General features: G+C 50.3%; 1 protein-coding gene and 1 non-coding gene across 4 annotated transcripts in view; one reads left to right on the top strand and one right to left on the bottom strand.

Annotated features, from left to right (window-relative positions):
* Positions 1-23363, bottom strand: part of SLC44A2 (solute carrier family 44 member 2 (CTL2 blood group)) — a 28118-nt gene extending 4755 nt beyond the window's left edge. For 2 of the 3 annotated variants that reach the window (XM_060007741.1, XM_060007743.1), the window contains exons 1-16: positions 9560-9650; positions 9041-9089; positions 5775-5848; positions 5567-5651; positions 4905-4989; positions 4597-4707; positions 4457-4517; positions 4246-4369; positions 4043-4126; positions 3837-3949; positions 2105-2236; positions 1898-1997; positions 1722-1814; positions 1461-1545; positions 588-850; positions 408-502 (exon numbers count right to left, since the gene is read on the bottom strand). In XM_060007741.1, the coding sequence (XP_059863724.1) occupies positions 408-502; positions 588-850; positions 1461-1545; positions 1722-1814; positions 1898-1997; positions 2105-2236; positions 3837-3949; positions 4043-4126; positions 4246-4369; positions 4457-4517; positions 4597-4707; positions 4905-4989; positions 5567-5651; positions 5775-5848; positions 9041-9089; positions 9560-9596 (1591 nt within the window). In that variant the 5' untranslated portion in view covers positions 9597-9650. Of the gene's footprint in view, positions 1-407; positions 503-587; positions 851-1460; positions 1546-1721; positions 1815-1897; positions 1998-2104; positions 2237-3836; positions 3950-4042; positions 4127-4245; positions 4370-4456; positions 4518-4596; positions 4708-4904; positions 4990-5566; positions 5652-5774; positions 5849-9040; positions 9090-9559; positions 9651-23262 lie in introns of those variants that run through there. The other variant, XM_060007742.1, reaches the window with a different exon arrangement.
* Positions 19094-19165, top strand: TRNAE-UUC (transfer RNA glutamic acid (anticodon UUC)). Its single transcript has one exon. It is a non-coding gene; the product is annotated as a tRNA-Glu (tRNA).
* Positions 23364-23828: the final 465 nt, after the last annotated feature.

The raw sequence follows: 23828 nt of genomic DNA, 5'->3' as shown, positions 1-23828 counted from the left end.
GATCCAGGACCTCAGGCCCAGCCTCCAAGACAATAAGCGGCGACAACCCACACTGCTATCCTGGCCCCGCCTCCAGGGCAGAAGCCAATCCTTGATGCCTCCTTGGCTCCACCCCAAAGTACAACCAATCCCAGCCCAACCCTCTCGTCAGGAACCAATGGTGGCCCAGTCCTCTTGTTCCCACCCCCTCAGCAGTAAGAACACCCAGTGGGCTCTTTCAGCCACCCCCTCCATCACAGGAACCAATCACTCAAGACCCTCATCCCCACCCTTTCCCCACCATAGGCAGAAACCAATCCCTGTCCTACCACCTTAGCCCCCCCCCCCCCACAAGAACCAATCCTAAGCTTCCCCTCAGCCCCCCCCCCCCACCTCGGGAGTTACTGCCAACCATCTGTGGGCCATACCTTTCAGGCGCTGATCCAAGTACTCGAGTATCACTCGGATGATCTGCACGATGGCCAGAATGAGGGAGCCGAAGGCCAGAGAGCCTGTGTGATACCTTTGGGCCGAGGGAGTGGTCAGTGGTCCAGCCAGGCCTCTTCCACTCCAACTCACCCCTACCCCCAGCCCACCTTGGGCCCCACCTGAGCGCCCGGCCGAAGGCAGAGAAGAGTGGGAAGGCAGGCAGGTCATCCGGCTTGTTCAGGGCCCAGTAGTAGGAGGCGAAGGCGCCAGCTAGCGTGACCTGGCCCAGCGCCAGCACGAAGTTGGCCAGCCAGAAGAACATGAAAGCATTGAAGATCTGCAGGCCCAGCAGGGCCCGGTGGTAAGTCGACTCACCACCGTAGAAGGCGAACTGGCAGTGGGCTCCAGGGCACAGGCGGGATTCATTGGAGGAGAGGAAGGTCTGTGGGAGGGACGCAGAGCCTGGTCACATCATAGGGGCTAGGGGTTCAGAGTGGGCTCTGGGCATCAGGTCAGACCTGTCAGGTAGACCACGAGATGGGACAGGAGTCATGGGGAACAGAGTTAAGTCAAGGAATTGGGGGGTTAGGATAGGGGCTTTCAAAAGGCCTTCTAGAAACAAGATTAGGGATCATCATCCCAATGGGTGTCAGAGAGGCGGGATAAGCTATCTTGGGGATCAATGGAGTGGCCATGTGGACAGATCACAAGTGGCAGAGATCAGTATGAGGACCATGGAAGGCAGGTTAGGGGCTTGTGAAAGGCAAGACGGGGCTCTAAAGGAAGAACTGACCACCACTGGGTTAAGAGAGGGGTGTCGGGGCAGGAAATGAAGTCAAGGGGTGGGGGAAGGTGGGTAGATCAGCACTTAGTGGGTGGGGGGGAGTAGGTGCCAGGCTGGATCTCTTCCTCTCCATGCCACCCACATCTGGCACAGGACATACGGCAGGCACCAAATGTTTGCTGAATGGTCCCCAAGTGGGGATGAGAGGCCTTCAGATCAACTGTGGGCTGCTAGGGAAAGAGCCACCCCGCCACTTCCGGACACCCACCTCAGGGTTGCACGTTTTCCCAGCAACTGAGCAAGCGGTGTCATTGAAGATCTTATAGACAGCTTCGTTGGAAGTGGACAGAAAGCTAGAGGCTCATTAAGGAACCCAACGTCTGGGATTAGGGACCACAGGGGCATGTGGAAAAGAATCCATTCCCACACCAGGTTCAGGCTCTGCCCCCAGGATGTAGGTCACCTCCAGGCAAGTGTGGCACTTAGCCCCCAGCCCCGGGGTCGGAGATCGGGGTCTGACGGTGGATACATAGCGGTGCTAGCCCAGTAGGCAATGCAAAGGCACAGCAGGAAGAAGGTGACCAGCGGGTACAGCAAGGAGCACATCACGTATCCCACAGCCCTGGGAGGAGTAGAAACACAGACATCAAGGCCCGAACAGCCCGGGAACACCCCAGCCTGACCCCCTGGCACCCCGGCACCCACCTGCTGGCTTCTTTAATGAGTGCAATGGCGATGAGAATTCTCTTCCGTAGAAAGATGAGCAGTAAGATGATAATAACCTCGAGGATGCTCAGAATGATCACTGCGCGGTGGGGGGGGCGGGGGGGGGGGAGAGAGTGATCAAGTCTGCCACCTGCCTGGGCTCCCCACTCCCACCCAGGCCTCACTGAATGGGGAGCTGGGACTCACTGAAGGCCATCCAGGTCTGCCGCAAGTGCAGGTACACGCGGAGGTCCGTCTGGAAGCCAAGGTCCACCAGGGAGATGTCAGAGCCGGCCTCGCCACGCAGTCGAGCGTACTCCATGTAGCAATGAAATATTCCTGCATGGGGAACCACCGTGCTACGACTGACCTCAGCCCTCCGAGGGCTCCCGCAACATTACAAAGCATGTACAACCACACCCATTTAACAGAAACAAACACCAAGGCTGAGAGGGCCTGCCATCGCTTGCTGCTGCCTCAGGGCCTTTACCTGCTGTTCCTGCTGCCTGGTTCAGTCTCCCCCCAACTGGATCTTCACATCCTCTAGTCCCTGCTCAAATGTCACCTTCTCATGAGACCTTCTGGGATCTCTTCCCCCATTTAGAATCATACCCTCTTACATTCCAATTTCTTATCCCCCTTCACAGCTTTGACATCCCAGAGGTTTTCTGGTTTGTTTCTTGCCCATCTTGCCCATCCTCTCTGGAATATAAGCTCCACAAGAGTAAGGATTTGTCCTGTTTTATTCACTGCTGTAAGCCCAGGACCTAGAAGACTGCCCAGAACATAGCAGCCATTCAGTACATGATGGATGAATGAATGAGTGAATAGAAGTCAGGATGCTGTGTGGCCTGAGGCTTTCCTGACCCCTCTGCCATCCTGGAACAATGATTCATGGGTGGGGAGGGAGGACACGGGTGCTAACGTCCAGTGGGGTAGCATTAGCGATTTTCACCATTCCCCTTAGCTCTGGTAGAAGAAAGTTACAAAGCACAGATAAAGTACAAAAAGCTAGTCACCAAAACGGCCAGCACCCAGCTAGAAACGACTATTAACGAATATTTTGGGACTTCCCTGGCAGTCCCCTGGTTAGGACTCCACACTTCCACTGCAGGAGGCATGGGTTCAATCCCTGGTCGGGGAACTAAGATCCCACGTGCTGCGCGGCATGGCCAAAAAAAAAAAAAAAAAAAAAAATTTTTTTTTTAAATGAATATTTTAACATCTGTGTCTCCAGTGTAGGTTGCACATCCAGCATCTTTCCTCTTGGAAAGTTTCAATGAATCAACAGAACGTGAAGCATTGGCTTCTGAGCACTGCCTCTGAGTTCCACAGGCCTCAGGCCCTCCCGCATCTCATCCGCAGACTGTCTTCTTCTCATTGAGTCTCCTAACTAGTAAATACTAATTATCCCCAATTTATAGAGAAGGAAATTGAGGCATGGGGAGGTGGAGTCACTTGCCCAAGGTCACAGAGCAAGGAAGTGGCAGAGCCAGCATTTAAACCCTGGGCTTTCTGGTGCCAGAGCATGTGGCCCTAGCCACTGTGCAAAATGGTATAATTTAGAATGCATTTACTGTCGATGAAATACAGATCCAGTCCTGCTTGGGAAGATTATGATGTAATGGTTGTTTCCAAGTACCTGCTCTCATAAACAATGTTGAGATGAACATCTTCACAAATATTCCAAATAAAAGATGGAGGATGTCGGATGGCTCAGGAGAAGTTTTGTTTCGTTTTTTTTCAGCTGTGCCACACGGCTTGGAGGATCTTAGTTCTCCAACCAGGGATCAAACCCAGGCCCCATCAGTGGAAGCGCCAAGTCCTAACCACTGGACCGCCAGGGACAGAAGATCCTTGATAGGCCGATGACAGCTCAAAGGGCATAGGCATTTTGCCAATTGTGGGGAGGGGAGGACACAGGGAGGGAGAGACATACCGTAGCCTAGGACCAAAATCACCATGACAATCATCACCCAGACCATAATGCCAGCCAAGAAGCGGAGCAGGACGATGAACAGGAGGCTCAATACCATGGCGATGACCAGGCCTCTGGGGGATAAAATGGGTGCATGAGCGGACCCCACCCCTTCACCGGTCTCAGACAGGGCAGCCCAATGAGGGCTACCTTCCCTCTCAACTTACATGATAATCCAGTACCAGGAGACTGTATAATCTTCAAATATCCTCATGGCCAGCTGCCGGGCCTCCAGGACTCCATTGGCCTTCCTGGGGGAAGGCAGACAAGGCTTTAGGTCGGACCCCGCTCCCTGATTGGGCCAGCCCCAGGGGATACCCTGTCCCACCCAGGAAAATGTGATGTCAGCATGGTGGGTCACAGTCCTCACTTGGCGCCTTCCACCAGCTCTGTGATGTTTTTCCGAAAGCCATGCCCATCCTCATAGGTTGTCTCGTTGCCCACCATGAGGACCCCCTTGTGGCTGTGGATGTCTGGGAAGCACCGCTGGGCCACTGCACAGAGCAGAGGATAGGACCAGTCAGGCTGAGCCCCTGAAACCTCCCCATGCCCCTCCCAAGCTCATGGGACCCCAGACTCACGGGGTTTGCTGGGGGTGAGGACGGCGGGGCAGTCGCCATCTCGGAGGACCTCAGCCACACCCTGCCAAGAGACAGGGAGGGGGTCAATCCTGCGGGCCAGCACTCTCGACCTGCCCCCACCTGGGCAGTTACCTGCTTACCTTGTTGTTCTGGAAGCCGGGCACACAGAACTGCTTGTAGTACTCAAAGTCCTGGGATCTGTGAGCGTTCAGGTAGGTGAGGTAACGGTCAGGACATTTCTCCACGCAGATCTTGGGGGGGCAGGAGGCAGGGTTTGAGTGGGGTCTGGACAGACACCTGATCGCCTCTCAAGACAGAGGTCCCACCCCCTTCCCCCTATTCACCAGGAAGAGAGAAAGGGCTGGGAGAGAAGCTGCTGCTACAGAGGGAAAAAGGACCTGATGGTGGAAGTGGGGGACAGGAAAGAGGTGGGGAGGGGACAAGTTACCTGGGGGGTGGGACACTGGAATTCCAGCAGGACCAGGGGGCTGGCACACTTCACAATGTTGAAATAAAACAGGAAGGGTTTGTTCCTGGGGTTGGGGAAGGGAGATGGAAACTGTCAAGACTTCTCAATCAGCCTACATAGACTATCTTAACGAAAACAACAATAATAACCACAGCAGCAGCAACTCCATGCCAGGTGCTCTTCTAAGCACTGGACATGTGCTGGCTCATCTAACCATCACAACAGCCCCATGAGAGTGGGACTGTCATGATCCCCATTTCAGAGATAAGGAAAATGAGACCCAGAGAGGTTGAGACACTTGCCGTAGGTCACACAGCCAGGGAATGGCACAGCGTGGATTGAACTTGCTCTTTTACCTCACCTATTCATCACCTGCGGACATCAGATCTGGGACTGTCTCCTCTCTGTCTCTCCCCTAAAATGTGGGCCACCGGAGGACAAGACTTTGAATGTCTCATTTAGTGCTGTGTCCCCAAGGCCTAGAACAGAGGCTGGGGATGGCGGGAGTTTTATAAATACTTGTTGACTGGACTAGTGGATGGATGGAGGCGAGGAAAGCCTAGAACCTTCTCCCCAGTGCTCATGAAGCTCTCCCGCACACTCCTCCCCAGACCCAGCAGGCCCCAAGGAGCCAGACTCACTCATTTTTCGTGCCCTTCTGCCCGCAGAACTCGCCTCGGCTATCAGTGGGGTAGATCACTTTTCGAGGGTCCCCGTGAGTCCAAGCTGTGGAGGGATCCAGAGATGCCGAGGGGCTGCCACTCCTTAGCACCAGCCCCACTTCTGCCCCAGAGGCGATGGCTTGCCCTTCCACCCTGGAACCCCAATCCCATCCCCTCCTTTGCTCACCTATGATGCCTACAGCCACATAGCCCACAATGGCCAGGAGGAGGAACACACAGCAAATGACGTCTGTGCAGCCTCTGGGGAGCAAGAGACCGTGTCAGGGTGGGAGTACTGGTGCCCTGGATATCATGGACCCATCCTGCCTTGTACACATATATAGGTATGTGTTATTTGGACACATGTTCCTGAGTGGTACCCATGCTGTGCCGAAGGGCACGTGCATTTTAAATATTAATACCTTTCATTGCAGCACTATTTACAAAAGCCAAGATATGGAAGCAACCTAAGTGCCATCCCTAGATCAATGGATAAAGATGGGGTGTACATGTATACAAGAGAATATTACTCAGCCCCCCATAAAGGATGAAATCTTGCCATTCGCGGCAGCAGGGAATAGATCTGGAGGATATTCTGCTACGTGAAATAAGTCAGATGGAGAAACAAATAACGTATGCTTTCACTTATATGTGGAATCTAAAAAAATGAAACAAATGAATCAACAAACAGAAAGAGACTCATAGATGCAGAGAACAAACTGGCAGTTGTCAGACTAGGGGTGGGTGGGGGATGGACGAAACAGGTAGAGGGGATTAAGAGGTACAAACTTCCAACTACAAAATAAGTAAGTCATAGGGATGTAATATACACATAGGGAATACAGTCAGTAATACTGTAACAACTTTGGGGACTTCCCTTGTGGTGCAGTGGATAAGACTCCATGCTCCCAATACAGGGGCCCCGGGTTCGATCCCTGGTCAGGAAACTAGATCTCACATGCATGCCACAACTAAGAGTTTGCATGCCACAACTAAGGAGCCCTGGAGCCACAACTAAGGAGCCCACATGCTGCAACTAAGGAGCTGACGAGCTGCAACTAAGGAGCCCACCTGCCATAACTAAGACCTAGCACAACCAAATAAATAAATATTTTTAAAAAATATATTGTAACAACTTTGTATGGTGATGGGTGGTAACTGGTCTGATTGCAGTGATCATTTCATGATGTATAAAAATATCAAATTACTATGTTGCACACCTGAAACTAATATAAAATTGTATATTAATTATAACTCAATAAAAAAACTAAAAAATAAGTTTTAATACATCATGCTACACTGTCCTCAAAGCAGGTTGCAGCAATGTTCAGCTCTCTTTTGATTAAGTGCCCATTTCCCTACATCCTTACCAGCATAGCATATTAATGTTTTTTAAAAATGAAGCTATTTTGTGGTGATCAGTTTGTAATGCATAGAAATACTGAATCACTATGCTGTGCACCAGGAACTAACATAGTGATGTAGGTCAATTATACTTCAAAAACAAACTAACTGGGAAGAGATATGGGAATATATGTATAACTGATTCACTTTGTTATAAAGCAGAAACTAACACACCATTGTAAAGCAATTATACTCCAATAAAGATGTAAAAAAAAAAAAAAAACTAACTCATAGAAAAAGATATCAGATTTGTGGCTACCAGAGGTGGCAGTTGGGGAGTGGAAGGGGGCATTGGATGAAGGTATTCAAAAGGTACAAACTTCCAATTATAAGGTAAATAAATGATGTAATGTACACACGGTAAATATAATGTTGTATGATATATGTGAAAGTTGTTTAGAGAGGAAATTTTAAGAGTTCTCATCACAAGGAAAAGTTATTTTTTCTTCTTCTTTTCTTTCATATCTATATGAGATCATGGATGTTCACTAAACTTTTTGTGGTAATCATTTCATGATATATGTAAATCAAATCATTAGGCTGGGGCTTCCCTGGTGGCGCAGTGGTTGAGAATCTGCCTGCCAATGCAGGGACACAGGTTCAAGCCCCGCTCTGGGAAGATCCCACATGCTGCGGAGCAAGTAAGCCCGTGCGCCACGACTACTGAGCCTGCGTTCTAGAGCCCGCGAGCCACAACTACGGAGCCCACATGCCACAACTACTGAAGCCTGCGCGCCTAGAGCCCGTGCTCCACAAGAGAAGCCCTCGCAATGAGAAGCCCGCCTGCCACAACGAAGAGTAGCCCCCGCTCGAGGGAACTAGAGAAAGTCCGCACACAGCAACACAGACCCAACGCGGTCAAAAATTTAAAAAAATTTTTTTAAATTAAAAAATCATTATGCTGTACACCTTAAACTTATTCAGTACTGTATATCAATTATATCTCAATAAAACTGGAAGAAAAAACGAAAACAAAAACCCATAAGTTTCACCAACCATGTTAGCACTAACTAAAAAGAAAAAATTAAACTATTATCATAAGATTAAATACGAACATGATAAAATTTAAACCACACAGGAATGTACACAACCAAGAACTGTCTCCCACATAACCCTCCTCTCCAGGAGTAACCTGTTTTAATGATTTCTAGTGAGTTCTTTAGTCACTGGTACAAATGTTTTCCAAAAAAACTTTTTTGGTTAACTCAAGTATGATTATGATACACCCACTATTTGTGTCTTGTTTTTTTCACTAACATATTGAGAGGGATCCAAGTGACTATTTATAAAGGCTCTTGTACATTTTAACAGCTGTGTAATAAAATAACCTAAGGATGCACTGTAATGTATCTAACTAGTTCCAAGAGATGCAACTCAGATTGTTGGTTTTTGCCATTTTCAAAAAGGCAGCATTATCATACAATTTTGCCCATCTATGCACGGTGTACTGGGAGAATTTTTTTCATAGAATTTTAATCTCTGGAACAAACAGCTGTACATCAAAAAAAAAGAAAAAGTCATATTTCCAAATTCCCTTCAAAAAACACTGTATCAATTAGTTTCAGAGCAGAATATGTGTCAATCTTTTTAAAATTGAGGTAACATTGATTTATAACATTATGTAAGTTTCATGTGTACAACATTATATTTCTACTTCTGTATACCCTAGTGTGTCAATCTTTTTAGCCTCTGCCAATCTGTGATGGGGAAATTCTGTTTGGTTACTGTTTTAGATTACATTCCTTTACTTTCCAGTGAGTTTGAGCATTTCTCCATAACTCCACTGTTTACAGTATTTCTTGTTCTGTAAATGATCTGTTCCAGTCTTTTGCCTGAATTTTAAAAATTCATTTGTAAAGACTTTGTATATTAAGGAAATTCCTTTATCGTTCTTTTATCATTCTTTTAAGTTCTTTTATCGTTAAGTTGCAAATATTTATCGTTAAGTTGCAAATAAGTTGGAGTACAAATGCGGAGGTGTGTAAAGAAACAGGGGTGGAGGCAGTGTTAGTAGAGACCCCTCCCCTCTCAGGAACCCAGACGGCTTACCTGTTGTAAATGGGTCCTTTGAAGGTGGGGTCATACTTCTGTGGTGTTCCTGAAATTCAGCAAGATTGAGCTGAGTGATTCAAGATGAGGGTGGCAGACCACCCTTCCCCAGATGTTCCTAGGGGTGTCTTGGCCACGGAGAAGTAAGATTCAGAGATCCTGAGGATTTTCTGTGAACAGCCCGATTTATCACCTGACGACCACTCACTGGGAGGGGGCTGGAAAAAAGGCTACCAGCGAGCCCGGTGGAGAGGGGAGAGTCCAAGGTGGGATCTGGAGATGGTTCTCACAGGAGTCCTGGGGAGGCTGCGAGGACAGACCCTTCGGATGAGGGAGTTTGGAGGGACCTCTGGGTGGTCGTTGGGGTGAAGGGTGCTGCCAGGTGACGATGGGGGGTTGGGGGGGTACAGGTCGAGATCTGCAATTCTTCTCCCCCCTCGTCCCCCCATCCCGGGTCCTCCCGCTGCCCCCTCCCCTCCAAGTTGCCAGGCCCGGGCGCGGGAGCGGGGCACCGCCTACCGTGCTTCCCGTAGTAATGCTGCCGCTCTCCCCCCATCCCTGCGGGCGCCCTGCCCCGACGGCCCACTGACGGCTCGCGCTCCCTCTCTGCCCTCGGGTCCAGACGCGCAGGAGTCCCGAGGGAGGGACCGAGGGACCGACGGACGGCGGCCCCTCCCAGCAGAGCCAGGCGGGGCGGCCCAAACCGGTCAGACCGGCCCTAGCAGAGCTGCTGCCTCAGACGGACTGGACCACGGAACGGAACGGAGGGAGGGAGAGAGGGAGGGAGGAGAGAGGGAGAGAGGAGAGGACCGGGCGGGGCGGCAGCTGCTCCCGTCACTCACCCGCAGCCCAATTTAGCCCTCTCCGCACCCCCCCACCGCCGCCCAGCCCCCACTCGGGGAACTCTGTGGCTTCATTCTGTGGCTTCACCCTGCGGCCTGGGCTAGCCCCCTGCCCCCAACCAGGCGACACCGCCCTAGAACATCTCTCAACCCTGGAAAGCGCCTAATTACTGTCCCATTCTCCAGGTATGGAAACTGAGGCATAGGGAGGTCAGTGTCTAGCCAGGCACAGCAAAACGGGCAGCTGGCTTAACCCGAACAACCAATGACAGAGTATTTGGGCTGAAAACTCTCCAACCCGTGGATGCATTTTTTTAAAAAGTAAATGCCAACAGTTAAATATTGGGACAGTCCATATAAAAAGCCACATCCCTGTCTCTGGAAAACTGCCAAATTAGGACTGACAGCCCCCAGGCCAGGGCCTTACCTTCTCTGAGCCTCAGCTTCCTCAACTGTGAAATGGGTCTAAAGCATAAAACCAAAACCAGACAAAGACCAGGCATGGGATACCAAGAAGTATACAGTTGGCATGGATGCAGTATATTGTCAGTGTAAGTATACTCAGCTGATATGGATGTATACAGTAGGTATGGGGGTACTGCCAGCATGGGGTATATGGCCCACATGGAGGTATACAATTTGGGGTGTTTAATCAGTGTGGGGTGTACAGTAGGGGTAGCGGTATACAGCTGGTGGGAGGTATACAGTCAGCGGGGAGTTATACAGCTGGTGTGAGGGTACACAGTCAGCATAGCATTCCCAGTCAGCTGGCTACACCCCCTACACCAACCATCCACCCCTGCGCTAGCTGTATACTCTCTTGATCGTGTGCCTGTTCAAATTGCATCTCCCAACAGCCCTTGGGGCCAGTTGTATACTTCACAGTACAACCAGCTCTACAGGTGACATGGCATGATACAGTCGGCGTCAGGGTGTAGTCAGCAGGAAGAGATATCCAGTGTGAAGCATACAGCCAGCGTGGGGTTATAAGAGAACAGTTGGTGCTCAATAATCGTACCTGCTGCCTCAGAGTCAGGCACCCCCTGATGGGACTCTGGTCACCAACTCAGCTTGTGCCTAGAGAAATGTCACACCACCCCCGCAGTGGCTTCTAGCTGTGGAGGCCCCACCTACCCCCTGGCCCACAGGCTTCAGCAAACAGGCGAGGCCCAAGGCTCCAGGCCATGCCCTTGGGTGACCAGGCCTCCCAAAGTAGCCCTGTAGTTGCCACAGTCCCTGCCAGCCCAAAGGCTGGCTGGTCCCACCCTGCCCAGTGCAAGCAGTGCCCAGGCCACAGCCTCTCTCTTCCCAGATACGCTAGGTCCCCTGGGGACACTCTTGCAAACTCCGGCCTTCAGCCACCAGCTCCGCCCGGATGATGCTCAAATATGGGTCCCTGGGGAGGGCCTCGCTCCTGAGCAGCACGACCCTGTGACACCTGCCCCCCAGCACCCTACACGGGGGTCTCATGGGCACCTCCCACTCAGCATGACCACATCGAGCCCCCATTGTCCCCCAAGCTGCTCTGTCCTCCTGAGTGCTCAGGCTGGAAACCTGGGACACGTCTCTCTTTGCTTCACATCAGCTTTGCCTTCAGAATCTATTCAGGATCCAACCACCCTCACCCCCTGTTTGACTCCCACCCTTGTCACACGGCTGTCGTCTCCTGCCTGGACAGCGCAGGTGCCTCCACCCTGGTCTCTCAGCTCCCACACTTGTCCCCCACTGTCCACTCCCCCACAGGGGCCAGAGGAGCCTGTGGACACCCGAGTCAGGGCACTCCCTCCTCTGCCCTGAACCCTCTATGGCTCCCATAAGCCCAACTCCTCACCATTCCCACAAGGCCCTGCCTGCTCTGCCCTATTCCCTCCTCCCTGCCTTCATGCCTCCCACTCTCCCCTTTCCTTGCTCTGTTCCAGCCTCACTGGCACCCTGGTTATACTGTAGTTTATACTGGTTACACTGTATACTGTTTTTTAAACTTTTTCACATTTATTAAAGGTTTTGACCATGAGGGCTTCATAAAATGTCAAGAAATTCTATTTGCCATCTAACCGTCTACTTCTAAATAGGGGACAAACACTAGTATAGCGACTGTTTTAACGTGGAAAATTTTTTAAATTTTTTGAGAAAAGAATGATGCATATATATATTTTTTTCCTTTTTGAATTTCAACCCCCAAAATATTCCAGCAAAAAAATCGGGGGAGGTTGGGCTGGGTCTCCTTCAATGGGCATCTGTTGCCCAGGAGGATGGTGGACTTGCCTTCACCCAGGCCACCACCGGCCCATGTCCCCCCTGATTAGACTATAAACTCACCAGACACAGTCTCACCTCAGGACATTTGCTCTGGCTGTTCCCTCTCCCCAGAAAGCTCTTCCCTGAGACAGCCATTTGGCTCCACCTCCTTCAAGCTCAAACATCACCTCCTCAGAGAGGCTTTCTCTGACCACCCTGTCTAAAACAGCACCCTTGAGGGGAAGAGGTTAAGAATCCTCCTGCCAATGAAGGGGACACGGGCTCGAGCCCTGGTCTGGGAAGATCCCACATGCTGTGGAGCAACTAAGCCCGTGCGCTACAACTACTGAGCCTGTGCTCTAGAGCCCACGTGCAACATCTACTGAGCCCACGAGCTACAAGTACTGAGCCCGCGAGCCTGGAGCCCGTGCTCGGCAACGAGAGAAGCCACCACAATAAGAAGCCCGCGCACCACAACAAAGAGTAGCCCCTGCTCGCCGCAACTAGAGAAAGCCTGCGCACAGCAGTGAAGATCCAGTGCAGGCAAAAATAAAAATAAATAATTTAAATAATTTAAAAAAATAAAATAAAACAGCACCCTTTCCCCCTTCTCTCCTGTTACCCTATTTTATTTTGTTTCTGACTCATTTGCACATTGACTATTGTCTGCCCCCATGTCTGTTTGCTGCACAAGGGCAGGGATTTATGTCTGTTTTGTTCATAACTTTGTCCCCAGCACCTAGCATAGCATCTGGCACAAGACAGGCACTCAGTCAGAGTTTGTTAAATGAATAACCACGATATATAATCCATGTATAATACAGCTAAAACTGAAAATAAAAATGCAGCTTTGAGTTTTCCGGGTGCACGTATTTAAAAAATTAATTTTCGAATTTTATACATATAAGAATTGAATACATGATAAAAGTGGAATTTCCAGTTGGCAGGGAAAGGATAAATCAGTCAGTAGCCTTGACTGCTCATTTGGAAGAAGATAAAGTTAACTCCACTCCCACCACATAGCAAAACAAATTCCACATGGATTAATCATGCAAAAATATAAAACTCAAAACTATGACAAGTAGGATGGGAAAACACAAGAGCATATTTCTACCATCTGATAGCAGGTGAGACAGGTAAGGTGGGTGGGGGAAGAGAGAAAGGAGTGCCGGAAGTTTCTTATGTCAGCCAAACTGGCAGTGGGAACTATCAGATAAGAACAGCTGGGGCTGGGACTTCCCTGGCAGTCCAGCGGTTAAGAACCAAGGAATATCTTTCAGACACTGGCGCAGAGCTCTTTACAATACGGGTGATCCTATCAACAACCCATTTTAGGGAATTGCCTGGCGGTCCAGTGGTTAGGACTCAGCGCTTTCACTGCCGAGGGCCCAGGTTCAATCCCTGGTCGGGGATCTAAGATCCCACAAGCCGCACGGTGCAGCCAAAACACATCGATTTTACAGCGGAGGAAACCGAGGCTCACGGAGAGGAAGCGGCTCCCCCAGTCACCAAGCAACAAGTGGTCAGTCCCTACTCCAGTTTTGATGAATTAGTGGAAGCCACTGAGGGTGTCTGAACAGGAGCATGATGAGGCCGTGCTGGGGAGGGGAAGACACATGGGGAAGTCTCAGACAGCTCTCAGGGAAACTGGTGGCCGTGGATGGGACAGAGGGGCTATGGCCTTCCTGTGTGAACTTGAGTTATCCCTCTTTGAGATGGAACTAAAGAAGCAGAGAGGCACCTGGTGTAGCCTTGGCTCAGGGCATTGCCTTGTGGGTGGCTCAGGAAATACAAGAGGGAACAAGGTACTGTCATCTGATGGGTTCCATTAACTCTCATTTTAACATTAGCCAAGTGGGGACGGAGGGAGGGGCAAGGCAAATACTAATGGTTTGATAATTGAGCCTGAGGATGGAAACTTGCTGAATCTTTGCAAAAATGCTGCAAAATAATAACAGTGGAATGCCCCAGTGCCTCCATATTTCTGACCCCTTTACTGCGTGCCAGGCACTTTTCTAAAACGTTACATGGTTTACCTCAGCTCACCCTTATAGCAACTTTGTGAGGTTGATCCCATCATTACCCCCATTTGACAGATGCAGAAACTGAGGCCCAGAGAGAAACACATGCTGGTGGCCACAAAGATGGTGAGCAACAGAGCTGGGCCACCCAGCTCCTGAGTTAGTGTTTTCTATGGCTGCTGTAAGTAATTAACACCAACTTGGTGGTTCAAAACACAAATTTATTATCTTATGGTTCTAGAGATCAGATGTCCAAAGTGAATCTCACTAGGCTAAAATCAGGGTGCTGGCCAGCTGCGTTTCCTTGCCTATTCCAGCTTCTAGAAGCCTCCCTCATTCCTCGGCTCGTGGCCTCCTCCTCCATCCTCAAAGCCAGCATTCTCATTAAGCCCACATCCGCTTCCATTGCTACATCTTCTCCTCTGACTCCCCTGCCTCCCTCTTTTCTTCTTTGTGGCCACACCGCGTGGCATGCAGGATCTTAGTTCCCTGACCAAGGATCGAACACACGCCCCCTGCAATGGAAGCGCAGAGACTTAACCACTGGACAGCCAGGGAAGTTCCCCTCTTTTCTTTATAAGGACCCTTGTCCTTGGGGCCACCTGGATAATCCAGAATAATCTCCCCATCTCATGATCCTAAATTTAGTCCCATCTGCAAAGTGCCTTATGCGTGTATGGTAACATATTCATAGGTTCCAGGAACTAGGACGTGGACGTCTTTTGGGGGGACCATTATCCTGCCTACCACAGTGTCTTTTTTTTTTAAGATTTTTTTTTTCTTTTGACGTGGACCATTTTTAAAGTCTTTATTGAACTTGTTACAATATTGCTTCTGTTTTATGTTTTGGTTTTCTGGCTGCAAAGCATGTGGGATCTTAGCTCCCCGACCAGGGATCGAACCCACACCCCCTGCACTGGAAGGTGAAGTCTTAACCACTGGACAGCCAGGGAAGTCCCTACCACGGTGTCTTAACCATTTAGGCCAGGGGTTGACAAACCATCCGTCCCGTGGGGCAAATCCATCCACCATGCTTTCATATGGCTCAGCACTAGGAATGGTCTTTCCATTAAGTGGCTGAAAAACATCAAAGGAAGACTATTTTGTCATGTGAAACTCAAATGTCAGTGGCTATAAATCAAGTTTGCTGGGCACAAGCACAAGCTCATTCGTTTGCATATTGTTTTTTTTTTTAAATAAATTTATTTTGTTTACTTTTGACTGCATTGGGTCTTCGTTGCTGTGCCCGGGCTTTCTCTAATTGTGGCAAGTGGGGGCTACTCTTCATTGCCGTGCACGTGCTTCTCATTGCGGTGGCTTCTCTTGTTGCAGAGCACGGGCTCTAAGCACGCGGGCTTCAGTAGCTGTGGCACGAGGGCTCAGTAATTGTGGCTCGCGGGCTCTAGAGAGCAGGCTCAATAGTTGTGGCGCACGGGTTTAGTTGCTCCGTGGTTTGTTTGATCTTCTCAGACCAGGGCTCGAACCCGTGTCCCCTGCATGGGCAGGCGGATTCTTAACCACTGCACCACCAGGGAAGTCCCCGTTTTCATATTGTTGATGGCTGCTTGCTTTCATGTTGTCTGTGGTCTATGGCAGACTCGAGTAGCAGGCATAGATTGTATGTGAAAATATGGGCTCTCTGGCCCTTTACAGAAGTTCGCTGCCCCCTGGTCTCTAAGCCATCAACCCACACGTGTTGAGCCCAAGTCTGTGCCAGCATGTTTCATGTGCTCTGCTTCTAACAACCGGCAGTGGTAAAGGCATGTCATCCATTCCCGGTAATGTGGGTGGGGAAATGGACAAGCCCTTTCCCTCTCCAGGCTAACGTTTTCCTGTGTGGAGAATGGGACTCATCCTTGCATTTACTGGTAGCTGTTGCCAGGGCTTGGTGCTCAAAAAGCACTTAGCACAGGTCTGGGGTACAAGGCTTTAAGGAATGGTAACCAGGGGAATTCCCTGGTGGTCCAGTGGTTGGGACTTGCTTTCACTGCCGAGGGCTCAGGTTTGATCCCTGGTCAGGGAACTAAAATCCCGCAAGCCACGGCACGGCCAAAAGAAAACAAAAAAATAAGAAAAAAGAAATGCTAACCAGGAGCACGGTACCATTTGACAGAGGGGGCAAACTGAGGCCACGTGCTCAGACCACATAGCTGGTGAGGGATGGAGCTCTGAATCAAACCAAGGTCCCTCCGGCTCCAACCCAGGCCTTTTGTGGGCAGATACTGGCAGAGGCAGAGCTAAAGATGTGACAGTGGTGGGGGAGAAGGCATGGGAAAGTCGGACTGTTAGACCAGGATCGGGGAGGGGAGGCGGCCGTTGGGTCCCAGCCTTGCTGAGTACGACGGCCGGCCCACCCGGTTCAGTGGGTGTAGGAGATGAGGAAACAGATACAGGCTACCCAGTCACGATGCTCGTGCCAGGACATCAAGTGCCACCCAGCCTGAGGCTTCTGGATACAGGCCAAGTCCCCAAAGCCTACAACAGCCAAGGGCCTCGCCCATGCAGCCAGGCCAGCTCACCATTGCCTTCCCAGAAATCTCTGCCTGGGTAATAGGCATCCCAGCTGCCCAGAAAAATCCCTTTGACAAAAGGTTGGGGTAGGAAAGCTAGAAGTGATTCTACTGGCCACCATGATAGGACCAAAGATAGAGCACCTGCTGTGTGCCGGGCACCAAAGCACTTATTTCCTTCTAGGAATCCATTTTATCCTTTCAATGAAGCTCTGAGGACGGATGGCACAATGAAGAAATGGAGGCACAGAGATGCTTTGTGACTTGTCTGAAATCACACAGCCGGCAGGAGCTGAGATTTTGAACTCTGGTCCTGACACCATGCTCTCTTTTTTTTTTTTTTTCCAAAAATTTTTTCAATTGTTTTTGGTCGCACTGCGAGGCTCGTGGGATCTTAGTTCCCTGACCAGGGATCGAACCCAGGCCCTCCCTTGGCAGCGAAAGCACAGAGTCCTAACCACTGGACTGCCAGGGAATTCTCTCAATTTTTATTTTATATTGGAGTATAGTTGATTAACAATGTTGTGTTAGTTTCAGGTGTACAGCGGAATGATTCCATTATACATATACACCTATCTATTCTTTTTCAAATCCTTTTCCCATTTAGGTTATTACACAGTATTGAGCAGAGTTCCTTGTTGGTTATCTATACCATGCTCTTGAAATGTGTGTTCTGTGAATAACTCCGATTAACTAAGCATTTACTGTAGACCCATCTCTGAGCTAAGTGCTATACCCACACGAGTTCACTGAACCCTTGAGGCAGCCCCGAGAGGGAGCTGATACTGTCATTAACCCCATTTTCTGGACGGAGAAATTGAGGCTCAGATATGCAAAAGGTACAGATATGAAAGGTTCAGGGATACTAAAGGTCTCTGCTAGTACAGAGCTAGAAGAATGGAGCTGGGACTGGAACGAAGCCAATCCTGGGTTCCAGAACCTGGCTGAGAGTCAGAACTCTGCTTAACTTTTTTGTAGATGTGTTCATTTATTTAGCCCCTTGCTACAAGGCGATTCATGTCCCTTGACTAGTGCTATCACCTCTGGTCTGGTTTCCTGGCTTCTGCCATTGCACCCCAGAAAGGCCAGGGGGTACCTGTGAACCCCTGAGCCAGGCTAGGTTCCTCCTCTGCTCAGAACTCAATGACTCCCACCTCTCTCAGAACAGAAGCCCAGGGAATTCCCTGGCAGTCCAGTGATCCAGTGGTTAGGACTCCGCGCTTTCACTGCCCAGGTTCAATCCCTGGTGGGGGAACTAAGATTCTGTAAGCCACGTGGCACGGCCAAAAAAAAAAAAAGAGCAGAAGCCCAAGTCCTCCCATGACCCACAAAGCCCTGTACACTCTGCCCATCCCCTCTCTGCCCCCACCTCCTCCCATTCTACCCCCTTGATCTCTCCACTCCAGCCACACGCGCCTCTTGGCTGCTCCTCAAACACACCAGACACGCTCCAGCCCCAGGGCCTTTGCACATGCCTTGCCCACTGCCTGAAACATTCTGTACAGCTCCCTCTCTCACTCCTCTGGTCACCTCAGGATGACCTTCTCTGATCCTGTCTGAAATTTTAAACCGTGCTTCCAGGCCCTATAGATCACTCCTATCCCTCCTTCCTGCTAAACTTTTCTCCAGAGCACCTTCTCTGACATTGTGAGAATTTTCCCCATTCATCTTAGTATCTTGTCTGGGTTCCTTTCTACAATTTCAGCTTGACAAGTGCTGGATCTCCAGGGTCTAGGACAGAACCTGGCACATGGTACCTGCACAATAAATGTTTGCTGAAGGAAGTTATGAATGAACTTGCTTATGTTAAGTAAACTGTATGCTTATCAACACTAAAACAAAAAAACAACTTCAGGTAGAACAAGCCTTTGGACTAAGAAAAATCCCTCTCCCTCTCACCCCTGGCCCAGAGCCCTCACTTCCTCTCCCTGGGGGCAGTTCCTCTCACTGGTTTCCCTTCTAGACACTGTCCACAGGGCACATACCTAAGTAGATTTCTAGATGTTTATCCCTCATCCCCCCTGTTTTGTTACACACCCTGTTCCTCACTTTGCTATTTCACAAACTAACATAATTAGACATTGTTTTGCATCTGCAAGGCTCTTCATCTCACAAGGGAACATAGTAGCCCACCCTAGGAACAGTACCCTTTCTCATTAAACCAGCCTGAGGAGCTTTAAAAAGATACAGATGCCACACATACACACAGAAATAAACAGTCTAAGCTCTGGAAAGAGTCTTCTTGGCTGTCTTACCTCCGGGGTGAGGACAGCTAGCTGAGGGTATGTGAAGGGTTCTTTCACTTGGAAAGCTAAAATCTTCTGTGCGGCTGAGGGCTTATTTTTAATTTTCAGCCCCTACCCCCAGCCCAGCAGAGAGAATATATTAATTTTGTTATAAAAGAACTTCAAATCCTGTTTAAAAATAATCCTCCCTGGGAACTCCCTGGTGGTCCAGCGGTTAGGACTTGGCACTTTCACTGCCGTGGCCCAGGTTCAATCCCTGGCGGGGGAACTAAGATCCCGCAAGCTGCGTGGTGTGGTCAAAATAATAATAATTATTATTATTCTCCCATTGGGGATTGACTGGGAAGGGGCAGGAGAGAACTTTCTGGAGTGATGAGAAGGTTCTTACAAGAGATCTACAAGTTTTTTCTAAGGGCCAGGTATTAAAAATTTTAAGCTTTCTGGTTCAAATGTCATCTCTATCACATATTCTTCTAAGAACGCTTTAAAAATACAAGAGCCATTCTTAGTCCAGGCCACAGTGCAAGTGTAATAACAATACCTTATACTACTGAGCTATACCCTTAAAAAAATATATTAATAATGATAGGCGCTCGGGCTTCCCTGGTGGCACAGTGGTTAAGAATCCGCCTGCCAATGCAGGAGATACGGGTTCGAGCCCTGGTCGGGTAAGATCCCACATGCCGCTGAGCAATGAAGCCCGTGCACCACAACTACTGAGCCTGCACTCTAGAGCCTGCGAGCCACAACTACTGAGCCTGCATGCCTAGAGCCCGTGCTCCGCAACAAGAAAAGCCACCGCAATGAGAAGCCCATGCACTGCAAGGAAGAGTAGCCCCCGCTCGCTGCAACTAAAGAAAGCCCGAGTGCAGCAACGAAGCCCAAACGCAGCCAAAAAGAGAAAAGCAAATACCGTATGCAGCCAAAAATAAAATTAAAAAAATAAAAACAAAAAAATTAAAAAAAAATAAGGATAGGCCCTCCTTGGGCATGAGGGGATTCAGGAAACTGGTAATATTTTTTACCTGCTCTAGATGCTGGTTACCTCATACATTTAGAATCTATACCCTTTTACGTATGAATTTTCTACTTCAATAAAAACTTTAGGGAGTTCTCTGGTGGCCTAGTGGTTAGGATTTGGTGCTGTCACTGCTATGGCCCAGATTTGATCCCTGGTCGGGGGACTGAGATCCTGCAAGCTGCACGGCAGGGCCAAAATATATTAAATAAATAAAATGAAATTTCATCTTAAAAAAAAATGTTTAAAATATTCCGCTTGATTGGTTCAATGTAAGAGGGTCCACCCACAAATGCACAGCTTAATGCAACCATCAGCAAAGATTGAGGAGGGTTTCCAGGTGCTGATGTGAGAAAGGGATCATCTCCGACATATATTAAGAAAAAGGAAAAAAAAAAGCAACACGATGTGAAACAAACACCTTTTCATTCAACAAATATTTGTTGAGCACCTACTATGTGCTATGTGCCAGGCACTGTGGATACACCTTCAAACCAAACAGACGTGCCTTCTTGCCTCATGAAGCTAGTACTCTAGGGATTTGCTGACATTTTTGTAAAAGGGGAAAAAAGCCACTAAATAAAGAATATGTATATAATTGCATGCAAAGGTCTAAGGCCTAGACTTTGGAAGAAAACACAAGATGTTGTAATACTGATGCATCCCAAGAATGAAGTGTGATGTTGGGAGAGGGAGCAAGAGGGAGATTTTTCATGATAAAGCTTGTTATCTTTTGTTTTTTGAAGCATGTGAATGTATTATCTCTTCCCCTGCAAAAGTTACAATTAACAATATCCTCTTCCACAATATTTTTAACAATTCAGATGCCAGAGCCCTACTGCTGGCTGAGTTGAACTCTCTAGCGAGTGAGCCATGGAATCTGCTTTTAAAACAAGCACCATGACTTTTTTCCCAGTCCCCGAACCCCATCAGAGTCTATTGTTTTAGGTTCTAGAATCTTTTTCCATACTGCTCATGCCAAGAGTGGGCTGGGAAGGATGGCAGCGCCCCTTGTTGACATCCGTCGGGGCCGGGAGCCATTTCCTGGCTTCCTCAGAGATGCTGCCTTTCTCTAGATATGGTGTCTGATAGGGAAGGAGCTTTCTGTCCTGCCCAGTCTTGTCCAAGTATGTGCCTCAACAGATAGCGCTGCTTCTCCAGCAGCTCATGGAAAAATCCATGTCCCCAGTATCACCAGTCCCAGAGCCCTCCTGAGCACATACAGCTTACCAGGCACTGTGCAAAACACTTCCCACCAGCCAGTACAGTCTCCCCAGCCCTACAGATGAGGATACAGAGTCTCAGAGACGTCACCAACTCGCACATGGCCACACAGCTTGTATGTATCAGAACCAACCAGGATTTGAGCCTATGTCTGTCTGATATCACCCACTAAATTCACAATGACCGATGGGAAGGCACTGGGGTACAGGGGAGGATTTGTGAGCCACTCTTTCCAAACCACACTGTTCCCAAAGGAAATCTTGTTATCTGATTTCACAGGGCAGAGCAAGGGCCCTAGGTTTTTGGTTCTGATGAGAATGGACTACTTACAAACTAAGCAAGACACCACCACCCCCCGCCCACTCTGAGGATTCAAGCCATATGCCCCTCTGGAGGAGTTGAGGGCCTGGCTGCAAGACCCAGCTGAAGTCTCCATCTCACACTCTCCAGCCTCACAGAGAGAAATAATTAAGCAACTGTGTAGTTTGTTTGCTGTTCCCTCTGCCACATTTTGCTTAAATCTTCCCATGGCTGGCTCAACCTCCAGCCCTTGGTCACCTAAAATAATCCCAGATGATCCTCCCCCCACCACACACACTCCTACCTAAAATTACGTATTTCTTCAAGAATTTTTCCACTCTGTTGACTGCTGTGTTCTCCGTGTCTAGACACTGCCTGAAGGATGCTCAATACATATTTGTCGATGGAATGTGCTTCTAGTGCCCAGCACAAGGTCTGTTGGGCACATAGGTCCCCTGTCTCCTGTGTGTTCCTGGCAAGACCATGCATGGCTGGCTCCCTCTGGCCAAATTCAAGGCTGGGTGAATCATTATCACTGTCCACTCTGCCCCCAGGCTTGCCTCAGGGAGACCAAAGATCCCTCAGGTGCTGCCCACAGGCAGGCAGGACCCCAGGCAGAGAATCCCAGATCAGAGACAGCCAGCCACACCGAAGGGACGCACAGCACGGGCAGCCACAGGGTCTGGGGCTTGGGCCAAAACCAAGAGCAAGGGGGCCCCTCAGGAGGTCTGGGCTGGCAGCTTCAAGCAGAGAGGGGAGAGGCTGTGCAGTTGCCAGGCCCTTGGCTGGGCTGGGCAGGGAGAGCCCAGCCTCCCCTATCTGTCTCTCTTTGCAGCCTCTGAAGGCCACAGTCCCTGGGGGGAGGGAGGCACAGCTCTCGCCAGCTCGTTTTTCTTGATTATTTTTGAGCGGTTTCCGGCCCCCTCCCCAAGGCCCTTCGGTCTCACAGTTTCCAGGAAGTTTCAGACACACAAGGAGGGGTGGCAGAGCCCCTTTAGCCCAAGGCAGTGCCACGTGGGCCGTGTGCCCACCTGAGCCCTGGGGACCCAAAATGGAGGAGAAAAGAGAAACTGAGGACCGCACACCCCTCCGTGGAACCCTGGGAAGGAAAGCTCTGCAGGGCGTGGGTGGGGAGGAAGCCTCATCTTTGCCCCATCCCATAGGCCCAGAGGCCGCCCTCAGAGGTTCGCGGGAGGGGGTCCCGTCGCTGGGACCCCTCGAAATGGGAGCGAGCGCCCCCGGCTCCTTGCACAGGGCGGGGAAAGTTTCTCAATTGTTTCCTGTTTCCTTCCTGTCCCTTCGCCGGTGGCGCCCTTGTTTCCGCCCTTCCCAGACGGCGGGCGAGACCCGATCGCCTCCCACCCCAGCACTGGGTCTGCCTAGTCTTGCCTCAGTTTCCCCATCTGGCCGAAAGCCCGGAACGGCTACTTCTAAGGGAGTGTGAGCAGGAGGAAGAAGTGGATAAAGGGAATTGGAAGAGGAGGATTTGGGGAGGTTGGGGCCCTGGTCCTTTTCCGAGCGCCGGTCGCCGTGCCTCCCCTCCCCCGCCCTGCATCGAGCCGCCCAGATAACGGGACCTCCCCGGGCGGAGCATGCGCCGTGTGTCCCGGCCCATCAGCCGGAGGGGGAGCAGGGGCTCCCGAGAGGGGATGCAGGGCGACCTGGCGGGAGCAGGTGGGTGTGGGCTCGGCGCAGAGCAGGATGCAAGGCCGGGAAGCAGGAGGCCCCCAGCTGCAGCGCGGCTGTTTAAGATCTCGGATGTCTCCCCCCACCAAGGCCCCCGAACTCAGCAGAGGCGGCCGCGGGCCAGAGGCGGCTCCTACCGTAGGCTCCGTCCTTCCGCTCGTCCACCATGGCCGCGGCGGGCGGGGAGGGGAGTCTGAGCCAGCGCGACCCCAGCCCGGCAGGGCGAGAGGCTCCGCGGGCTGCAGCGCCCCGCCCCGGGTCCGGGCCCGCCCCTCCCACCTGGTCATCCCCTCGCGACCCCACCAATGGGAGTCCCGAGCGGGTGGGGGCGGGACCCAGGGGCGGGGTCGAGCTCGGGAAGGGGTGGAGCCCCAACCTTTGTTTCCTATCTGGGCTCTCAGAGAGACCCTCTAGGTTCGTTTAGTGGGCAAGGAGCAGTCGTCATTCATTCAATCTATCCATCCACTCATTCGCCAGATAGATATTGAGTGTCGACTGTGTGCCAGTGAACAGACAAAAAGATGCTATTTTTCATTCATCAGATTGGCAAGAATTTTAGAGTTTGGTAACATCAAGCGGGGTGAGCTGATGCTGTGGGTCAGAATGTTCTCTGGCAGAAAGATTAAATCCAAACCGTGTTCACCCTATATGATTCCTCTCTGCCACTGATCCTGGAGAAACCATATGCACGGCGAGTACGTGC

This window comes from Delphinus delphis, chromosome 3, assembly GCF_949987515.2.
Source record: "Delphinus delphis chromosome 3, mDelDel1.2, whole genome shotgun sequence".
NCBI classification, from domain to species: domain Eukaryota; kingdom Metazoa; phylum Chordata; class Mammalia; order Artiodactyla; family Delphinidae; genus Delphinus; species Delphinus delphis.
The sequence above is the reverse complement of the archived record's forward strand: the minus strand, read 5'-3'. Positions and strand labels throughout refer to the sequence as shown.